The following is a 16,995-nucleotide window of genomic DNA, read 5'->3' on the forward strand; positions in this document are numbered from 1 at the left end:
TGTACCAGGCACGAGATAAGGGGGGCCCCAAGCCACCCCTACTTTCAGAGGTAATAAACTTGTTCTCAAGGCAGAGATGGGCAGATCTGAGCAGGACAGGGCAGACTGAGGAGTCTGTTTGAGGCTGGATCTCACTCTGCAGAGGTTGGTTAATTATATTCGAGTCTAATGTCTTTCTTTCAATTCCTAGCTCGATCAACGGATTCGGGGTGACCGAGGTTTCGATCACAACAATTTGGGGGCGTCGTCCGGGATCGAGCAAAAAGGTGATTCGGACAAAACTTGCTGAGTACGAACAGACCAAAAGACACGGGCCGGCACACACAAGGTAAGCAGACCTTTTTTTTTCTGCATTGAACATCACTAAAAGAAAACGTGTCTGAAGTCTTAGTAAATACTCAACTGCTAAATTTAATTTAAAAAGAGAGAGACAACGGCTGGAATATAAATTAACTAGATAGTGTACACAGGCGGGGTTAGAGTCCCCAGAGAGGGTTTGAGGCCCCAGAGGGGGTTAGAGTCCCCAGAGGGGGTTAGAGTCCCCAGAGAGGGTTTGAGGCCCCAGAGGGGGTTAGAGTCCCCAGAGAGGGTTTGAGGCCCCAAAATTGTCATGGTTTTAGGCCATTTGGCATTTTGAAAGTCTCGGGCGTAGCGGCCCCCCCCTAGGATCGACGGGTTTTAGGGATAAAGCTGGGTTTTTGGAAAGGCCCGGGATTTGAGACCACCCAAAAATTCTGACACATAGACACTGACACAAGGAGGAATGAATGCACGGAGCGCAGGGGGAAGAAAAACTTTCCAGCACTAGCTAGGCCGGAAAGTGAAGTACTCAGCCTGCACCGTGATTACAGATTTAATAACTTGAGTGTCTCCAGTTAAAGGTTTAAGGCCGAAACTGGTAAAGGTTTGGTACCCTGGACATTAATGTGCCATATTTCCAGACCGGCTCATGTACCGTAAGACGAGAAAAAACAAAAGTCACTACAAATAAACTGTGAGGACGTGCGAGACCGCTGTCCAAAATCAGGAGGGAGTCAAGCACAAGCATAAAGCCCCCCCCAAGAACACACACACACTCAGAGCAGCCTCTGTGAAAAGTGCAGACATAAATTAGCTGCTGCTGATACACACACATATACTGGGTACCGCATGATTGTGCTGTGTGTATGAATGCCAGTAAATCTTTCGTCTTAAACTGAAGCAGACGAAAGACCTGGATTAGGGAAAAACATGAACGGGGAATTTGACAAGGACGAGTGGGGAATCATGAATTCAGACCCTCCGAGTCAGGGTGAACTGACTGTAAGATCAATACGAGAGCAATTGATTGAATTGAGCAAAGTGTATAAAGTAATGGAGAATTCCAGGAATGCCGTTAAACGCATTAATGAGTTAGAAGATGACGTGCAACAGATGTTGGCACAGACTGGAGGAAATGATACGGATGAGTTTAATCTGAGAAACTGGTTCTGGCAACGTGTGAGCAAAATAGAGCAGGTAATGAAGCAGATAGAGGCGGAAATGAAAACGGCAGGACGGTCACAGAAGCATCGATTGAGGAAACGATTAGTAGATGCAGAAAAAGAACGCAGAAAATGGTATAATAGAGGTGTAAAATGGCAAGGAGTTAAGCATTTGCTAATTAAAAAAGAAGAAGGACCCGGTAAAGGTCCTCAGGAAAAGGGGAGTGCACCCCCGCCCTATGCGCCGGCTCAGGCATCAGAGTCTGGGCTTTACCCGGTTTTAAATATTGAAGGGGGAACTTTAGACATAAAAAATAAGTCCTTGAAAAACGTTTCGTCTAAAGGAGAGTGTCCCTCCCCTCCGGTGGTGAATCCCCCACTGACCCAGTCACCCCAAGAAAAAGGGGGTGCAGACATGGATATGGGATTGCGGGACAGAATAGTCAGAGAAATCGCGGAAGAAGAGAATAAGCTGAGATGGAAACAAAGTTTGCAACAACATATGATTAGCACTCCGGAACAGAAACTCGGCAGTGACCTTAAGACAACAAATAAGAGACAATTAGAGGAGACAATAGTGCAGCTGCATATAGGAGAGAGGAGGGGCTCGAAAGATGGCATAAGAACTGTGAATGTAATAGGAGACGGAGAATGGGACGATGGAGAGGGGGGGGTTCAGAAGGCTGAGTTCAGGTTAAGAGCTCGTGGCACGCTGGTAAGCTCTGAGGAAGACAGTGATTTACAGTCTGAGTCCTCCCTTCCCTCCCCTATTTTAAAGAATAAGAGAGTGGGGCGGAAGGCCTGTCATTTGAAAAAGAAACCAGGACAGATATATGATCTTGTAGATAGTGTTAAGGGGTCTGGTCTGGTCTCTCCTCTCACCCCCAGTGTAAAGAATGTGACAGTGGAGCAGAAGTCCAGTCAGTTGAAACAGAAATCTGGACAGAAATATGACCTTATTTGTTTGGATCCCGCCACGGACGATGATTCGTCCGGTCCGGTAGCGAGCCGACTTAGGAGCAGCCGCCGCGTTAGAAAGGAAGGCGGGGCACATTCCATGTTGCCTCTCGTAACTACCACGGGACAAAATAGACAGTACAAACCGTTCCAGTTCGGCGATTTGCAGGCTTTAGTGGATAAATTACCTCCCATACATGAGGGTGGTGGATTGTGGTTGAGCAAATTTAATCAGTATACACAGGGGCAAACTTTGGCCCTGGGAGACCTGAGGGCTGCACTGAGTAGGGCGGTGACGCCGGGGGATCTAAGGGACATAGAGATGACCGCGGGCACTGTAACAAAACAGGATGACATCCTGTTGGCATTACATCTTAATACACTTTCAGGTGTCTTAAGAGCCAAATACCCTCTCCCCAACACCATGGCTATGCCGAAAGTGACTTGGGATGGGAAACAAAACCCTAGAGAATTTTTAAGTAAGGCTAAAGATATGTGGGTCCAGCAGACGGGACATCATCCGGGGCAAGCGGGGACCCAGGAGGGGTGGTTTAGGGCAGCCATTTTGGCTGGCATACCCCAAGCAGTTAAGACAGTTATGGAAGACAACCCCGATATGCCAGGGTGCAATTCTCAGAAGTGGGAGAACCATTTAGTTCATCATCTGACTAGAGCACAGGAGGCTGGGGAGAAGCAACAAAAAGAGGTTGAAGAATTACAAAACCTGCTTTTAAAAATGCAGGTGGGGGAGGCCCGGCGCAAGGTCAATGAGGCTAAAGCCAAACCAAAGGCGTTGATAGTGTCAGAGGTACCACACACCCCCGAATCGTGTTCCCCACCACCTTGGGCACAACAACCCCCACACTACCATTCCGCATACAGAGGGAGAGGGATGGGGAACCGGGGTCCCAGAGGTGGCCGAGGGGGTCCCATACAAAGACCGGTCATAGCCAGTGACCAGTGCTCTTTCTGTCTGGAAAGAGGCCATTGGTCCCGTGAGTGCCCCCTGAAGGCCCAGAGGGGGAGAGGCAGAGGTCAGGGTCCCCCTAGGGGGCAAGGAGGATATTGCGCGCCAGGCCCCAACCCAACCAACCAGATGCCACTGGCATGGGACGAGTGGGAGGGCCAGGAGGGGCAGGAGTGACACGCCCCACAGAGAGACCAGGGTGTGGGAATCACGGTAGATCCCACACTGATCATGGAGGTGGACGGCGACCAACAAAGGTTTCTGGTGGACACGGGAGCCACCTGTTCCACAATGAAGGTGGTTCCGAAATCTCATCTGTCCAGCCGTACATTGACGGTGACTGGCTTCTCTGGGGATAAACAGACTCTACCATTCACACAACCCCTCAGGACGAGGGTGGGACTACAAACTCTGAAACATTCGTTTCTCGTATCACCACAAGCTCCTTGTAACCTGATGGGAAGAGACTTACTGATCAGGTTGGGGGTGATGATTCAGTGTGGTCCCGATGGTTTAACGCTTACCTTTCCGGACGGAGGTACACAACAATGCGTGGGTTACCCATCCAGCGGACAGTTCATGTTATCCCCTCAACCAGATCCGGCCGCAGACATATATTGGGCTTTGTTGGAACCAGAAACACCAGCTACTCCCGGTCTCTATACGGTCTATCAACAGTGGCGCCCTTGGGTCAACACACTGGGTCCCTATGCTCCTCCTCCTGATCCCTTACATCTTACATTATTTTATGACAGACAGGACACCCAATGCTACCACGATGCCTTCCAAAACATACAGGGGGACCGTTGGAGTATTGTGTGCACACACATGTATATTTCCGCTGTAGGCGTTGCCGCCTCTGCGGCACTCACAACTGAACAACTGAGGTGGTATGAAATGGCGGACGAGGCTTTTCCTCATGTGTCATTGGCCTTGCACCCGGGTCATCAGGCTAAAGATTTAGGTCCGATGGTCAAACGCCTTCAGAACAGCACAGACTGGCAGTCCACTGGGTTGCCTAATGTGCTTTATTCCCCTAGTGGGGAAGGTTACGCAATTTCAATTAAAACAGTTAACCAGTCTGTGCTCCAACACTCGCAGGTGACTCGACACCATGGACGCGAGCTTGAAGACCACCCATTGACTGAGGAGTTGATCGGAGTTCTTCCAGACTCCTTATGGTCTAGCAGCCCTACGGATGTTGGCTCCGTCTCTTGTCCAGATATTGAATTTGATCTGACGGATGGCAACCCCTTATGGGTTCCCCAATACCCTCACAAACCAGCCGCGGTTGAGGGAATTGCAGACACTATACATGGCTTATTAGAGGCGGGGGTGTTAGAACTGTCCTCCTCCAAGTGGAATACCCCCATTCTTCCTGTGGAGAAGAAAGGCACGGGTAAATGGCGCATGGCACATGATTTGCGGCGAATTAATGCGAGACTGGTTACTAAAACCATACCGGTCCCAAACCCGTACACAGCTTTGTCTACCTTGACCCCGGACCAGAGCTGGTTTACGTGTATAGACTTGGCGAATGCATTTTTCTGTCTCCCTCTACATCCCCGCTGTCGCGACATTTTCTCATTCATGTATAAGGGTTGTCAGTACCGCTACACTCGAGTCCCACAAGGGTTTGCCTTGTCTCCCGGACTCTTTAATGGCGTACTTAAGGAGGTCTTGGCGGATTGTCCGCTGCCATCAGGCACCACTTTGATCCAATACGTCGATGACCTCTTGCTTGCCTCACCCACAGCGGAAGACTGCTTAACAGCAACACGGGCGGTGCTGGAAATTTTGGCCCGTGCCGGATTTAAGGTCTCCAAAGCAAAATTACAATGTGCTAGAAAACAGGTTTCATTCCTCGGGAGATTGGTGTCCCAAAAGGGGGTGCACATCTCTCCAGAGCATCGCTCCTCCATCCTCCACCACCCCAAACCCCTGACTGTAAAGGACATGTTGTCCTTTTTAGGCCTGACGGGGTACAGTCGGACGTACATACCTGACTATACCTCCACCACCCAACCATTACGCGACATGGTAAAACAATTAGGCATGAGGAACCTAATGGCGCAATTAGAGTGGACCGAGGCTGCAGAAAGAGCGTTTATTCTGTTGAAACAATCGCTATCGTCGGCAGCAGACCTCTCCACCCCGGATTACTCGTCTCCGTTTTATCTGGATGTTTCTGTAACAGGATCGTCAGCGAACGGTGTCCTGTTCCAGAAAAAAGGGGGAGTGCGGTTTGTAATCATGTATGTCAGTGTCCTTCTGGACAACATGGAAACACGACACCCTACATGCACACAGCATGTAGCAGCTATGGCGAAATTGATCGAGAAAACGGCCCACATCGTGATGGGACACACACTGATAGTTCTAACAACACACAGTGTGGTGGCGTATGTAACATCAGCGTTGTTCACAATGACTCCATTAAGACAAAGAAGGTTGTGTAAAGTGCTGGAAGCACCAAATATTTCATATACACACGAAGGAATAAACATGGCAGATCATATCACACAGGGAGAACCACACAAGTGCATGGAAAGAATCGTTAGAGAAGACAAAGTCAGGGAAGACTTAGCGGCGACACCGTTTGACGAAGCAGTCAATTTGTTTGTAGATGGATGCTGTTTTAAACACTGGGACGAAGGGTTACAATCAGCATACGCGGTTGTGAAAGAGGAAGACGGAACATGGGAAACAGTAGAAGCTAGCAGGATTGAAGGCGCTCAATCGGCCCAGAGAGCAGAAGTGTTGGCTATAATAGCAGCTTTGAGATGGGGAACGGATCAGAGAATCAACATTTACTCAGATTCTGCATATGCAGTAGGGGCGGCACAAGTTGAACTAGGAAGATGGGAAAGAGCGGGATTTCGAACAGCAGACAACAGGCCAATCAAATATGAGAAAGAAATGAGGGACTTGGCACTAGCGCTGCATTTGCCAGCACAAGTGGCGATCATAAAATGCAAAGGACATGACAAAAGCGCAGGCAAAGTGGCACTGGGAAATCAGAAAGCGGATGAAGCAGCTAAGACAGCAGCGGGGTATATACCCACACAAATGATAGTGCAGGCAGAAACAGATAGATATGAATGGGGCCAGGAACAACTGAAAATCATGCAAGAAAAAGCGTCCCCGCAGGAAAAAACGTTGTGGGTAAACCGAGGTGGGAAAGATCATGAAGGCATTTGGAGAGCGCCCGATGGGAGAGTAATCCTCCCCCCAGGCATTCGACAACAACTTTTGGAACAAGCACACGGAGTTGGTCATGTGGGAGTTGCACAGATGATGAGAAATCTAGGACAATGGTGGCATCCTTATCTTAAGGACATGGCCCAACACGTAATCCAGTACTGTGAACAATGCAGGGATTTTAATCCAAAACGAACGGTCCATCCAGAGGCAGGAAAATTTCCCCTAGACACGCAGCCCGGGAGAGAAATCATAATCGATTACACCGACATGATTGACAGGGTACAGGGGTATCGATATCTGTTGGTTTGTGTGGATGCATTTACAGGATGGCCAGAGGCCATACCCACTCGCAAAGAAGACAGCAAATCAGTCATTAAATTTCTGATTAACCATTATATACCCAGACACGGGTTTCCACAAAAAGTAAGGTCAGATAATGGGACCCACTTCAAAAACAAGGACCTGGAAGAGGTGGAGAGCATGCTGGGTTTGAAACACAAGTTCGGGACAGTATATCACCCGCAATCCCAAGGTAAAGTCGAGAGGATGAACGCGAATATTAAGACAAAATTGGCAAAAATCTGTGCACAGACCAAAATGACATGGGTGGATGCGCTGCCCTTGGCCTTGATGGCTATACGGAGCTCGGTGAACACGGGCCACGGACTGACCCCGTATGAACTACAGACCGGACGACTGTTTCCAGGGCCGCAGAATGCGCCCTACTTGATGGATACCGACAAATATAAACTTGGTCAGAAAGCTTATTTTGCCGAACTGCAAAGTTTGGTATCTGCTTACTCCAAACAGGTCGGGGACTCCACGGACAGGCGGACACCAACCCCACAGACAGAGTGGGTTCTCCTAAGAGTCATCAAGAGAAAGTGGTCGGAGCCAAGGTGGACAGGACCCCACCGCATCACGGAACGGACCTCCCACGCCGTTCGACTCCACGGGAAGGGTGACACGTGGTATCACTGGTCGCAGTGTGCACCGACCGACCCACCTCAAAGATCAGTACCCCAGATCCGGCTGGATCTGGCACAGCTGCGGACGTCAGACCTGAGCCCTCAGCAAGGGGCAGAATAATCCCCTGGGCAGGTCCAACAGGCGTCAGGCTAGTCTACCCCTGGCGCCCGAAGACAGAAGCAGCAGAAATTTGACCTGAGCCCTTAACAAAGGGGCAGAATAATCCCCTGGGCAGGTCCAACAGGTGTCAGGGTAGTCTAACCCCTGACACCCGAAGAAAGAAAGAAGAAGACCTGAGGACATCTGCATCGTAAGATATAGGGTGATTTCATGTGTAGTAGACGTTGTGTTGTTTTTTTTTGCTGTGTTTTTTGTTTCAGGGGTAATTGTAACCTTTATTTTGTGATATTATGGGGAATTGCCGTGGCAAGATCGTTATGTTAATTTTGAGAATAATAGCACTGTGGGGGGCAATGGCACAGGCTACGACCACCCCGGAGCAGGACTGTCAGAGTACTAGGGGCATTATAGCTTTCTGTTGCCCGGAAGGGAAGTCATGTTCGTTTCAATTGGCAACCGCGTGGTTGGTAAACTCGGAAGTGTGCCCCAAAAGCCAGGTACCCAAGGGTTGTGCCAAATCATCGCTCGGGGAGCATATGTATAAAGATCCCTGGTATCTGTACGCGAACCGTCGGTCCCCCTGGGGCAATATTTGGTGGTACAACGGTAAGCCCGCTACATGGGGCCTGAATCCCAGCGCTAAGGCGCTACGATATATCCAATTTAAGCTACACCGACCCCAGAAGACGTTCACATTGACCATAAATGCGACAAATCAGAAACCTAGCACACCCTCAGTAAGCATAGGGGTGCATAAACGCGGCTATAACCCCTGGTGGACGTTAGATGTTAGAGTTACCAGGAAGGGCACGGTACCCATGCTGAGCACCCCCCCGGACCTCTATAGTGAGTCTCGCATCAGGGATTTGCCGAAATCACAAATTTTGTCGACATCGGAGAAGGAGGATTGGTTTAAGATCCATACAGGGAGGTCAGCCCATCAAAATAATTGGTTATTAATGACGGAACAGGCCGCTAACACCACAGATCACTCATGCGTAGTCTGCTTGGGACCCCGACCGCTATTAAGAGTGGTACCCGCACCGGTCCCGTATACCTGTGTTCTGGAGCTCATGAATAACACCAACATCCACCAAAACTGTTCCCAGTGGGACATTGTGTTTCCACTGGTACCGCTCGAACCCGTTAAACCTGTCTTTTCAAGTGAAGTGGCCCCCGGACAATTCCAGTGTATCAATCTGGCCGGGAAAGGATTCGAATTAGGACGCGTCAACAGTTCCTGGTGTAATTATACACAGAATGTTCCATCGACATTTGCCTCCGTTTCGCGGGCGGATGTCTGGTGGTGGTGTGGAGGTGACAGGTTGTTTGATAAATTGCCTCGTGCGGCCTCCGGCCTGTGTGGGTTAGCTTCGTTGCTTCTCCCGGTGTCTATAACCCCTGTTGCACTGGACGATTTGCTAACAGGGACCGCTCGGCTTTCACGGCACCTTGGGCGGCGTAAACGCAGCACTAAGTCATGGGAACCATGGGCAACGCAGGCTGATCCCACGTACATTGATGCGATTGGGGTGCCAAGAGGGGTTCCTGATGAATATAAATTAGTAAACCAGGTGGCGGCAGGGTTTGAAAACCTGCCTTGGATTTCGGCTATCTTTCCGGTCACTGCCAACAAGAATGTGGATAGGATTAATTACATCCACTATAACGTGCAGCGTCTTAGTAACTGGACCAAACTAGGGTTCGAAGCGGTCCACGAACAGCTGGCCGCGACGTCCCTGTTCGCTTTTCAAAATAGAATTGCGCTGGACATGTTGCTTGCCGAAAAAGGGGGCGTTTGTGCCATGTTTGGTAGTCAGTGCTGCACGTTCATTCCGAATAATACGTCCCCGGATGGGAGTCTGACCAAGGCGATTGATGGTCTTAGGATCCTGAGCAATAAAATGAAGGAACATTCAGGAGTAGATACCTCCATGTGGGATGCGTGGTTGGATCGGTTCGGGAAATATAGGACTCTCGTCGCATCGGCTCTCATGTCTATCATGGTTTTTGTTGCGCTGTTGACCATCTGCGGGTGTTGCTGTATTCCTTGTTTAAGGGCCCTGCTTCAGAAATTGATCACGACCGCGGTTGGCCCCCTTCCACTGGATAGTGGGGCCATGATGCCTCTCATGTCACTGGAGGCGGGCGATCCAGAGGACAAGGTTAGCCCTGAGAACGTTAGTTATTTCAGGGACCCGTAAGGCGTGATCTGTGCTCCATTGCGCCCCATCAGGTGAGGGTGATCTCTGAGATGAGATCAAAAGGGGGAAATTGTTGGATATAACCACGATTATTATAACCATACTGAATATAACCAAGTTGATATATCCACACTAAAAATGTAAACTGCATGTGCTTACTAATTGAATCTGTGTATGTGTTAAAACTAATAATCATAATTACACTGAACATATATAAACTGCATACACTTATTAACTAAATGTGTCTATGTGTTAAAAACTAATATGAGTGTGATGAACCATTGTATGTATTCTGAGTTGTCTCTGGAGAATTCTGTACCAGGCACGAGATAAGGGGGGCCCCAAGCCACCCCTACTTTCAGAGGTAATAAACTTGTTCTCAAGGCAGAGATGGGCAGATCTGAGCAGGACAGGGCAGACTGAGGAGTCTGTTTGAGGCTGGATCTCACTCTGCAGAGGTTGGTTAATTATATTCGAGTCTAATGTCTTTCTTTCAATTCCTAGCTCGATCAACGGATTCGGGGTGACCGAGGTTTCGATCACAACAATACATACACATGCATGCATGCATGCATGCATGTGTATGTATGTATATATGGTTATACTATTCAGTGCCAAAAATCTGACCATATTGTATTTTGAAAGCTTCCAAAGTGTCACAATCCTTGGTCTGTAAGACACCAGTGGAAAAATACTGTAGATTCCACTGCATTTACCACTTTTACATTATTCCAATTAAATTATGCATGTTTGAAGTGAATGTTCCCAAACCACACAAGTCGCATAGTAAACAGTCATGCTTCTGCGTTTAGTAAATGACAAGTCTACAATTGTTAAATTGGAGTTACAAATCCTGAGAAAGGTTTTTGTGGACTTTTCCCTGTAATGCATGTGTGACCTGCAGCTTTAGCCTGCACGGGGACCACATGGATTTCCGGGATCAGGTCAACACTGAGCTCTCAACTTCCATTCACTGACTTCTCCACATGATTACTGCCGACTCATAAAACCCACCTTTGTGTCCGGGTTCTTTTGACCTCTCCGGCTCCAGGCAGAGAAACCTCCGCGACGATTCACCTACTATACAACGGTGTGACACTGAAGTCAAGACGAGCTGCAGTTTCCTCACGGCGACGGCGACCAGAGCAACAGCTGTTTCCGGTGTTCGTTTCAAAATAAAACTCAAATTAGTAGTGGCTACTCGCATAAAATAACTGTACATTTTAAATTAAGGATTTATATATTTCTGTGATTTATCAAACGTTTAAATACCGCTGTATATAGATATACAAAAAGAAAGTTAATTAATATTTTTAGACATGGACTGATTCATAGATTGTCCGGCTCCGACTTTTGTCCATGTTTTGATCATTAGAACTGGCCAAATCATCTTTCAGACCACCCTCAATGCAGAAGTTTTTCTTTTTATCTAATTTACTTATTTACGCCCTGTAAACCAAATTACAGAAGAGTATTAGGGCCAGGCAAGAGAAAGAAAATTTGAGAGTGGAAGATTTTTTTTTATTGTGCACTTCGAGAAAAAAGACGAAATGTCGAGATTAATGTTGAAATACAATTTTGAGAAAAGTCGAAATTTCGTGAATAAAGTCGAAATTTCGCCTTTTTTCTCGACTTTTCTACTTTTTTCTCGACATTTCGACTTTTTTCTTAAAATTTCTACTTTTTTCTCAAAATTTCGACTTTATTCACGAAATTTTGACTTTTTTCCCAACATTTCGACTTTTTTCTCGACATTTCAACTTTTTTGTTGAAGTGCATAATGAAAAAAAAAATCTTCCCCCAGTTCTAACTAATATAGATACATGCAGCATGTGTTGTCTTCATTGTGCAAAGTGCATAATGGAAAAAAACTCTTCCTCCTCTAAAATATTATTTTTATTTTTATCCTATTTTTCCCCCTCTTCTGTACTAAATCAACTTTCGGGCTCCAATGTCTATTTTATTTTGAAGGCCCGGCCACCCTTTTCCGGATTTATTCGGGATTGTTTTGCTGGTATTTCGGAGTTCCTTCTCCGGTGGGACGGATGGAATTTGCCGAGCGAGAAATAGAAAGCCCCTGGTCGTTTTGCCTTTACGGCAGACACCGCCCCTACAGCTGCTTTACAACCCGCCCTGTAGAGCTGTCTTCGGGAGTAAAACGAACAGCCCTGTTCATCAGTGCTCCGCATGCGTTTGGAGCGATGCATCTGTGAGGCTGATTTATGGTTCCGCGTTACCTCAACGCGTAGTTTACGCCGTACGGTGCGCGTACCGTTCGGCGTAAGCTACGCCGTCGATTTAACGCGGAACCATAATTCAGGCTACTGTGAAGCGCTTCCAAGTCTGTCAGCCAATCAGCTTCCAGAGTTACGGCACGGCCTCCTGTAAAACTACAGTCTGGTTACACACTTCAGCAAACACTTAACCTTGTAATAATAATAATTATTATTATTATTATTATTATCATTATCATTATTGTTGTTGTTATTATTTTAATTATTACTATTACCATTATGTATGGAAAGATTTGGTTGGAAACTTTTGGTTTATCAAAACTTCTCTATGCTAAGGTTACATTTTTTTCTTTCAGTAGTCCGCTAATTTCATGTTCCTATTTACATTGTGAGTCTCTTGGATTTTTATTTATTTCTTTATTTTTTATCGCTGCTTTAGTTCTGCTGTAATTCGGTAAGCTCCACAAGTATTGGTTTAACATATTTGTCAGGTCTGTGCTATAATTACTGAAGAAGTACAAAAAGGACCACATAACAGGGGGAACGTCTACAATGTGCCAAAAGTTAAATAGTTCATGATTCAAATAAAAACAAACACAAAAAAAATCTAATTTATTTTCTTCAAAGCAGACATTTAATTGTCTGAAGTGGCCAAATAAAATCTCTGACGTATCCCAACACTGTCACTTTGTTTGGAGCCAGTCAGCCTGAAAATGGAGTTTGTACTTAAAATTCACAGGAGAGTGTGATATCACTGACGCAAATCATTACAGCTGTCGAGAAACTGCAGCTCTTCTTGTTATTCATGTCCATGCCAAGTTCCCAACATACTCCATTTGCTTTACTCTGGAAGGGAGAAGTGTAAAGTTGTAAGGAAACTGTTAAATGTCAAGGCATGAATCGTTTTTTAAAAAGTCATCCTTTAAGAATGTTATTAATTTTCCCCAATTGTCAAAGTTGAAAGAAGCTAGATTTCATCACTGCACTAATTTGAGCATTCAGTCTTAAATCCTTGTGACAGTAGGCTTCACACTGTACTAGAGAATCCATGTCAACAGGAAAGAGCCCATTACTCACACTGGGAAGAGGTTCAGAGTCAGCCAAGCCTTCAGTTCCTGAAGACAGTCAAGTGTACAGCTTGTATGTATGAGGCAGTCTTCTGTTTTAGGGTCAATTTACGTATAATCTGCATAACAATCAAAAGTGTTCAAAATGAAAGAAATCAGGGGAGAGACACAGGGAAACAGCAGAGACCCAAGTACTGACCAGGCTGAGCAGGGGAGGATGTGATATCATTTAGACCAGGGGGCGGCAACTCAAATTGTTGAAATTGGACCAAAAACACAAAAAACAAATATGTCTGGAGCCGAAAAAAATGAAGTCTTGTATAAGCCTTAGAAAGAAGGCGAAAGGCAAAATGTTGAGAAAAAAGTCAAAATGTTGAGAAAAAAGTCGAAATGTCGAGAAGAAAGTCAAAATTTCAAGAAAAAAGTCCAAATGTCCAGGAAATAGTCAAAATTTCAAGAAAAAAGTCCAAATGTCCAGGAAATAGTCAAATGTCCAGGAAATAGTCAAAATGTCAAGGAAAAAGTCGAAATATCGAGGAAAAAAGTCGGAATGTCGAGAAAAAAGTCAAAATTTTGAGAAAAAAGTCAAAATGTGAAGATTAATGTTGAAGTACAATTTCGAGAAAAATATCGAGATTAAAAAGGAAAATGAAAAGGGAAGAAAAAAAGAAGAAAAAGAGAAAATACAGAGGAAAAAAAAGGAAAAAAAGGTCAAACATTTTTGAAAAAGCTTCAGGGAGCCACTAGGGCGGCGCTAAAGAGCCGCATGCGGCTCTAGAGCCGCAGGTTGCCAATCCCTGATTTAGACTAACACAAAAATTTCTCTGAGCCAACCACTCTGGAGCTGCACCTGAATGCCTTCACATTGCTCCAAAGGAGATATTCAAATATTATGATAAGATAAGATAAGATAAGATAAACCTTTAATAGTCTTACAGAGGGGAAATTTGCATCCACTGTGTGGCATCTTAAAGAACCATGATTGATCACACCGTCTCCTGAATCTGTGGCCATGTGGAAATCATTAAAAACCCTAAGCAGCACAGATTTTTGAAAAGACCTTAAACCAGAGTGAAAACCTCAACAACTTAATTTGCATCAGATAAGACATTCAATTGAGTGTAAATAATTTTCTCAAAAACTTTTTGGAGGATAGGAAATAAACTGGATAAATGATGAGGTTTTTTTTGACAAGTGGTTGGAACGTTGTAGTGTTTCTCAATGTTGGCCCTCATGGGCCACTGCCCTGCAAGATTTAGATGTTTCTGTGTCCTTATACAACTGATTTCAATGACTTGATCACTATTGTCCTGTCAACAGAGTCTGCACCGGTTCGGTAACCACATTAAATCCTGCCGGTGTGTATCCTGCATGGCTCACAAAGCAACATGCACTCTGACTGGACGGCACACAACGGGCTCAGAGGAGCTCGGTCTTCTCCTCATCTCCTGATCAGGATCCAAGTGGAACGTTTGAATGTGATCACGCGGGAGATCAGCAGGAAGGTACAGAGGAAAAATCTGCAGAAATCATGCAGGTATCCTGAGTCTTAAACCCAGGAGTTTATAAATGCTTGTGATGTCAATCCTGAATCTCCATTCACTGCTGGAATTTTTTCAATTTATGAAAAAAAATGAACCTTGACCTACTTTCATTGATTGATTGATTTGTCTTTGACAAAACACTGTAAGTTATGCAACTTCTATTCAGTTTCTGATTTGTGAACTTTTTTTATGTCGGTATTCCAACTTAGATGAAACATTTGTTGAAAAATTGAGCACACAGATTATTTTGTGATTATTATTTTATGTTTTATGTTTGCTTTGGGAAGCCATTAACAAAATAAGACTTTTTTTTAATGCTGAAGTTCTTAGCCCAGTCCTTCTTTTTAAGTTACAAGAGGAACACACTTTAAAATCAATACCATAAAACACTTCTTTACACAATAATTCTAAGACTGAAAACAAGAGAGGGAAATATGTAAAAGTGACTTTTTTCCTTCTTTTTCTAACAACTGTGCATATATATGGCGGGTTATTGCAGAGGTTGGCAAACCGGGTATATTTATTTACACATGTTAATTCTTTTTAAAATGTTTTTTTTATTTCATTTACTTAGTTTTTAGTATTTTTTTTTTCATAATTTCTGTCATGAATTTTAACACCTTACTTTCCACTTTAACAAGTAAGATAGATTAAGATGATACAAATGCCATCTTGTCTGATGTCAACAATGAAACTGAGTGTTCTTAATAACTGCAGAATACTTTCTTCTCACGTACAACTGGTTGCATACAGTAACTAAAGCCAAACTTTAAAGGCATTACATATTTGAGTGTGTAGAGATTTGTGTGTAGCTGATTTAATAAAAAGGTTTTATCATCAGATGGTTGGATAGAATGTTGTTGCTGCTACAAAAAATAAAAATACAAGTACATTTGGGCCAGTCTAATGTATAAACTCTGAGAATAAATGGTGATGACGGCTAAATTATCAGATCTGTGAGCCAGTGTCAAATATATTTACATATTTCTTGGAAAATCGCATAAGAATGTGGGTAATAGTTGGATGAAAACGTGACCAATGTTTTAATTTTTATTTTATGTTACTGAACAGTATATCCTACTGAAGATGTGGTTAATTGTACCTTCTGTCTTATCTTGAGGATTTAGTTTCATAATCTCTGTTATAAGACTTTACTTACCACTTGAACAGTTTTTAACTGTACTGACTGCTTGTCTGATCTTTATACCGATAATAAAATACTTTCTTCTTGCATCCAACTGGGTGCACAGCAAAGTCATGTGTTATTTTCTTGCTTTTGACTAAAAGCAGGAACGCTCACTGAGGGTCTTGGTCCCTCTTTAGTTGTGCCAGCATTTTCAACCTTTTTTTTTTTTATTACTTTTTGAAAATGTTGTAAAGTGTTTGTGCAGAAAAGAAAAACTGCCATTGAACGTCAGGAATTCCAGACAAGGACAAATTCACTCAGTCACTCACAGGAACAGCCCTTTGCTTGACCAGTCACGGCATAAAGTTTTTACTATAAAATCACAATGAAATCATATGATCATATAGTAGTAGTAGTTTTATGTGGTTTTATCTTAATGTTTCAATTTAAAGGCGCTGTCACATTAACTTGAATCACCATTTTTAATTATTTTACTGTGTATTATGTTTTATCTTTGTTTTGTGAAGCAGTTTGGTTTTAAATCTTTATGTAGATAAAGTTGACTCCGGCAGACGCCTGTAACCCTGTACACAATTAAACGGGTATAGAAAATGGATGGATGGAAGTTGACTTGTCTTGAAAGCTGACTAGTATTATGCAAATGTTACCTCAAATGAACAACAACATATAACTTTTTTCACAGTGCCACAAAAGAAAAAAAAAGTGATTTGGGCAATGCTACACCCCTGACTGCTTCCATGGGATTGCAAAGGTAAGTTGCTCATCATCAGTCTTCAATGAACTGATCTTCATCAGGAAAAGCAGATGTTTGGGCAGTTTTCTGGTCATTCAAGCAATTGTTGCTTCATATAAGTCTGGATGGGGTAAGAAAACCTTCAACAGACAACCTGAATTCAGCATTCAGTCAGGACTATTACTCATTTTACATTTTACTATTACACACAGTTTCCAATGTTCTTGACAAGGAGCCCCTAAAAATGTACCTCAAGATAAAAACATGCAACCTTTTAAAAAAAAAAAACAGGTTTGCAAATCTGCCTTTGAGCAAACATCAAGATGAAACCAAAGTGGAGCCGTTTGGCTTGAAGTCCTTATACCTCCACCCATCTGGAGTGCTGG

At 44.4% G+C, this 16,995-nt stretch overlaps 3 protein-coding genes across 4 annotated transcripts in view; 2 read left to right on the forward strand and 1 right to left on the reverse strand.

The window, feature by feature from the left end:
* aass (aminoadipate-semialdehyde synthase) overlaps positions 1 to 11,029 on the reverse strand; it is a 51,332-nt gene extending 40,303 nt beyond the window's left edge. The window contains exon 1 of one of the 2 annotated variants that reach the window (XM_061722216.1): positions 10,899 to 11,029. The gene's annotated coding sequence lies outside the window, so the exon portion shown is untranslated. The remainder of the gene's footprint in view (positions 1 to 10,898) is intronic. The other variant, XM_061722215.1, reaches the window with a different exon arrangement.
* On the forward strand, positions 2,037 to 3,954 carry LOC133444429 (uncharacterized). The gene has a single exon (XM_061722213.1). The coding sequence runs from the start codon at positions 2,521 to 2,523 to the stop codon at positions 3,562 to 3,564; it is 1,044 nt and encodes a 347-aa protein (XP_061578197.1). The 5' UTR covers positions 2,037 to 2,520; the 3' UTR covers positions 3,565 to 3,954.
* On the forward strand, positions 4,143 to 7,699 carry LOC133444428 (uncharacterized). Its single transcript, XM_061722212.1, has one exon. The coding sequence runs from the start codon at positions 4,216 to 4,218 to the stop codon at positions 7,678 to 7,680; it is 3,465 nt and encodes a 1,154-aa protein (XP_061578196.1). The 5' UTR covers positions 4,143 to 4,215; the 3' UTR covers positions 7,681 to 7,699.
* Positions 11,030 to 16,995: the final 5,966 nt, after the last annotated feature.

This window comes from Cololabis saira, chromosome 5, assembly GCF_033807715.1.
Source record: "Cololabis saira isolate AMF1-May2022 chromosome 5, fColSai1.1, whole genome shotgun sequence".
In the NCBI taxonomy this organism is placed as follows: domain Eukaryota; kingdom Metazoa; phylum Chordata; class Actinopteri; order Beloniformes; family Belonidae; genus Cololabis; species Cololabis saira.

Coding starts and splice junctions, on each gene's coding strand:
- LOC133444429 (XM_061722213.1), top strand. CDS start 2,521: ATGTTGCCTCTCGTAACTACCACGGGACAAAATAGACAGTACAAACCG.
- LOC133444428 (XM_061722212.1), top strand. CDS start 4,216: ATGTATATTTCCGCTGTAGGCGTTGCCGCCTCTGCGGCACTCACAACT.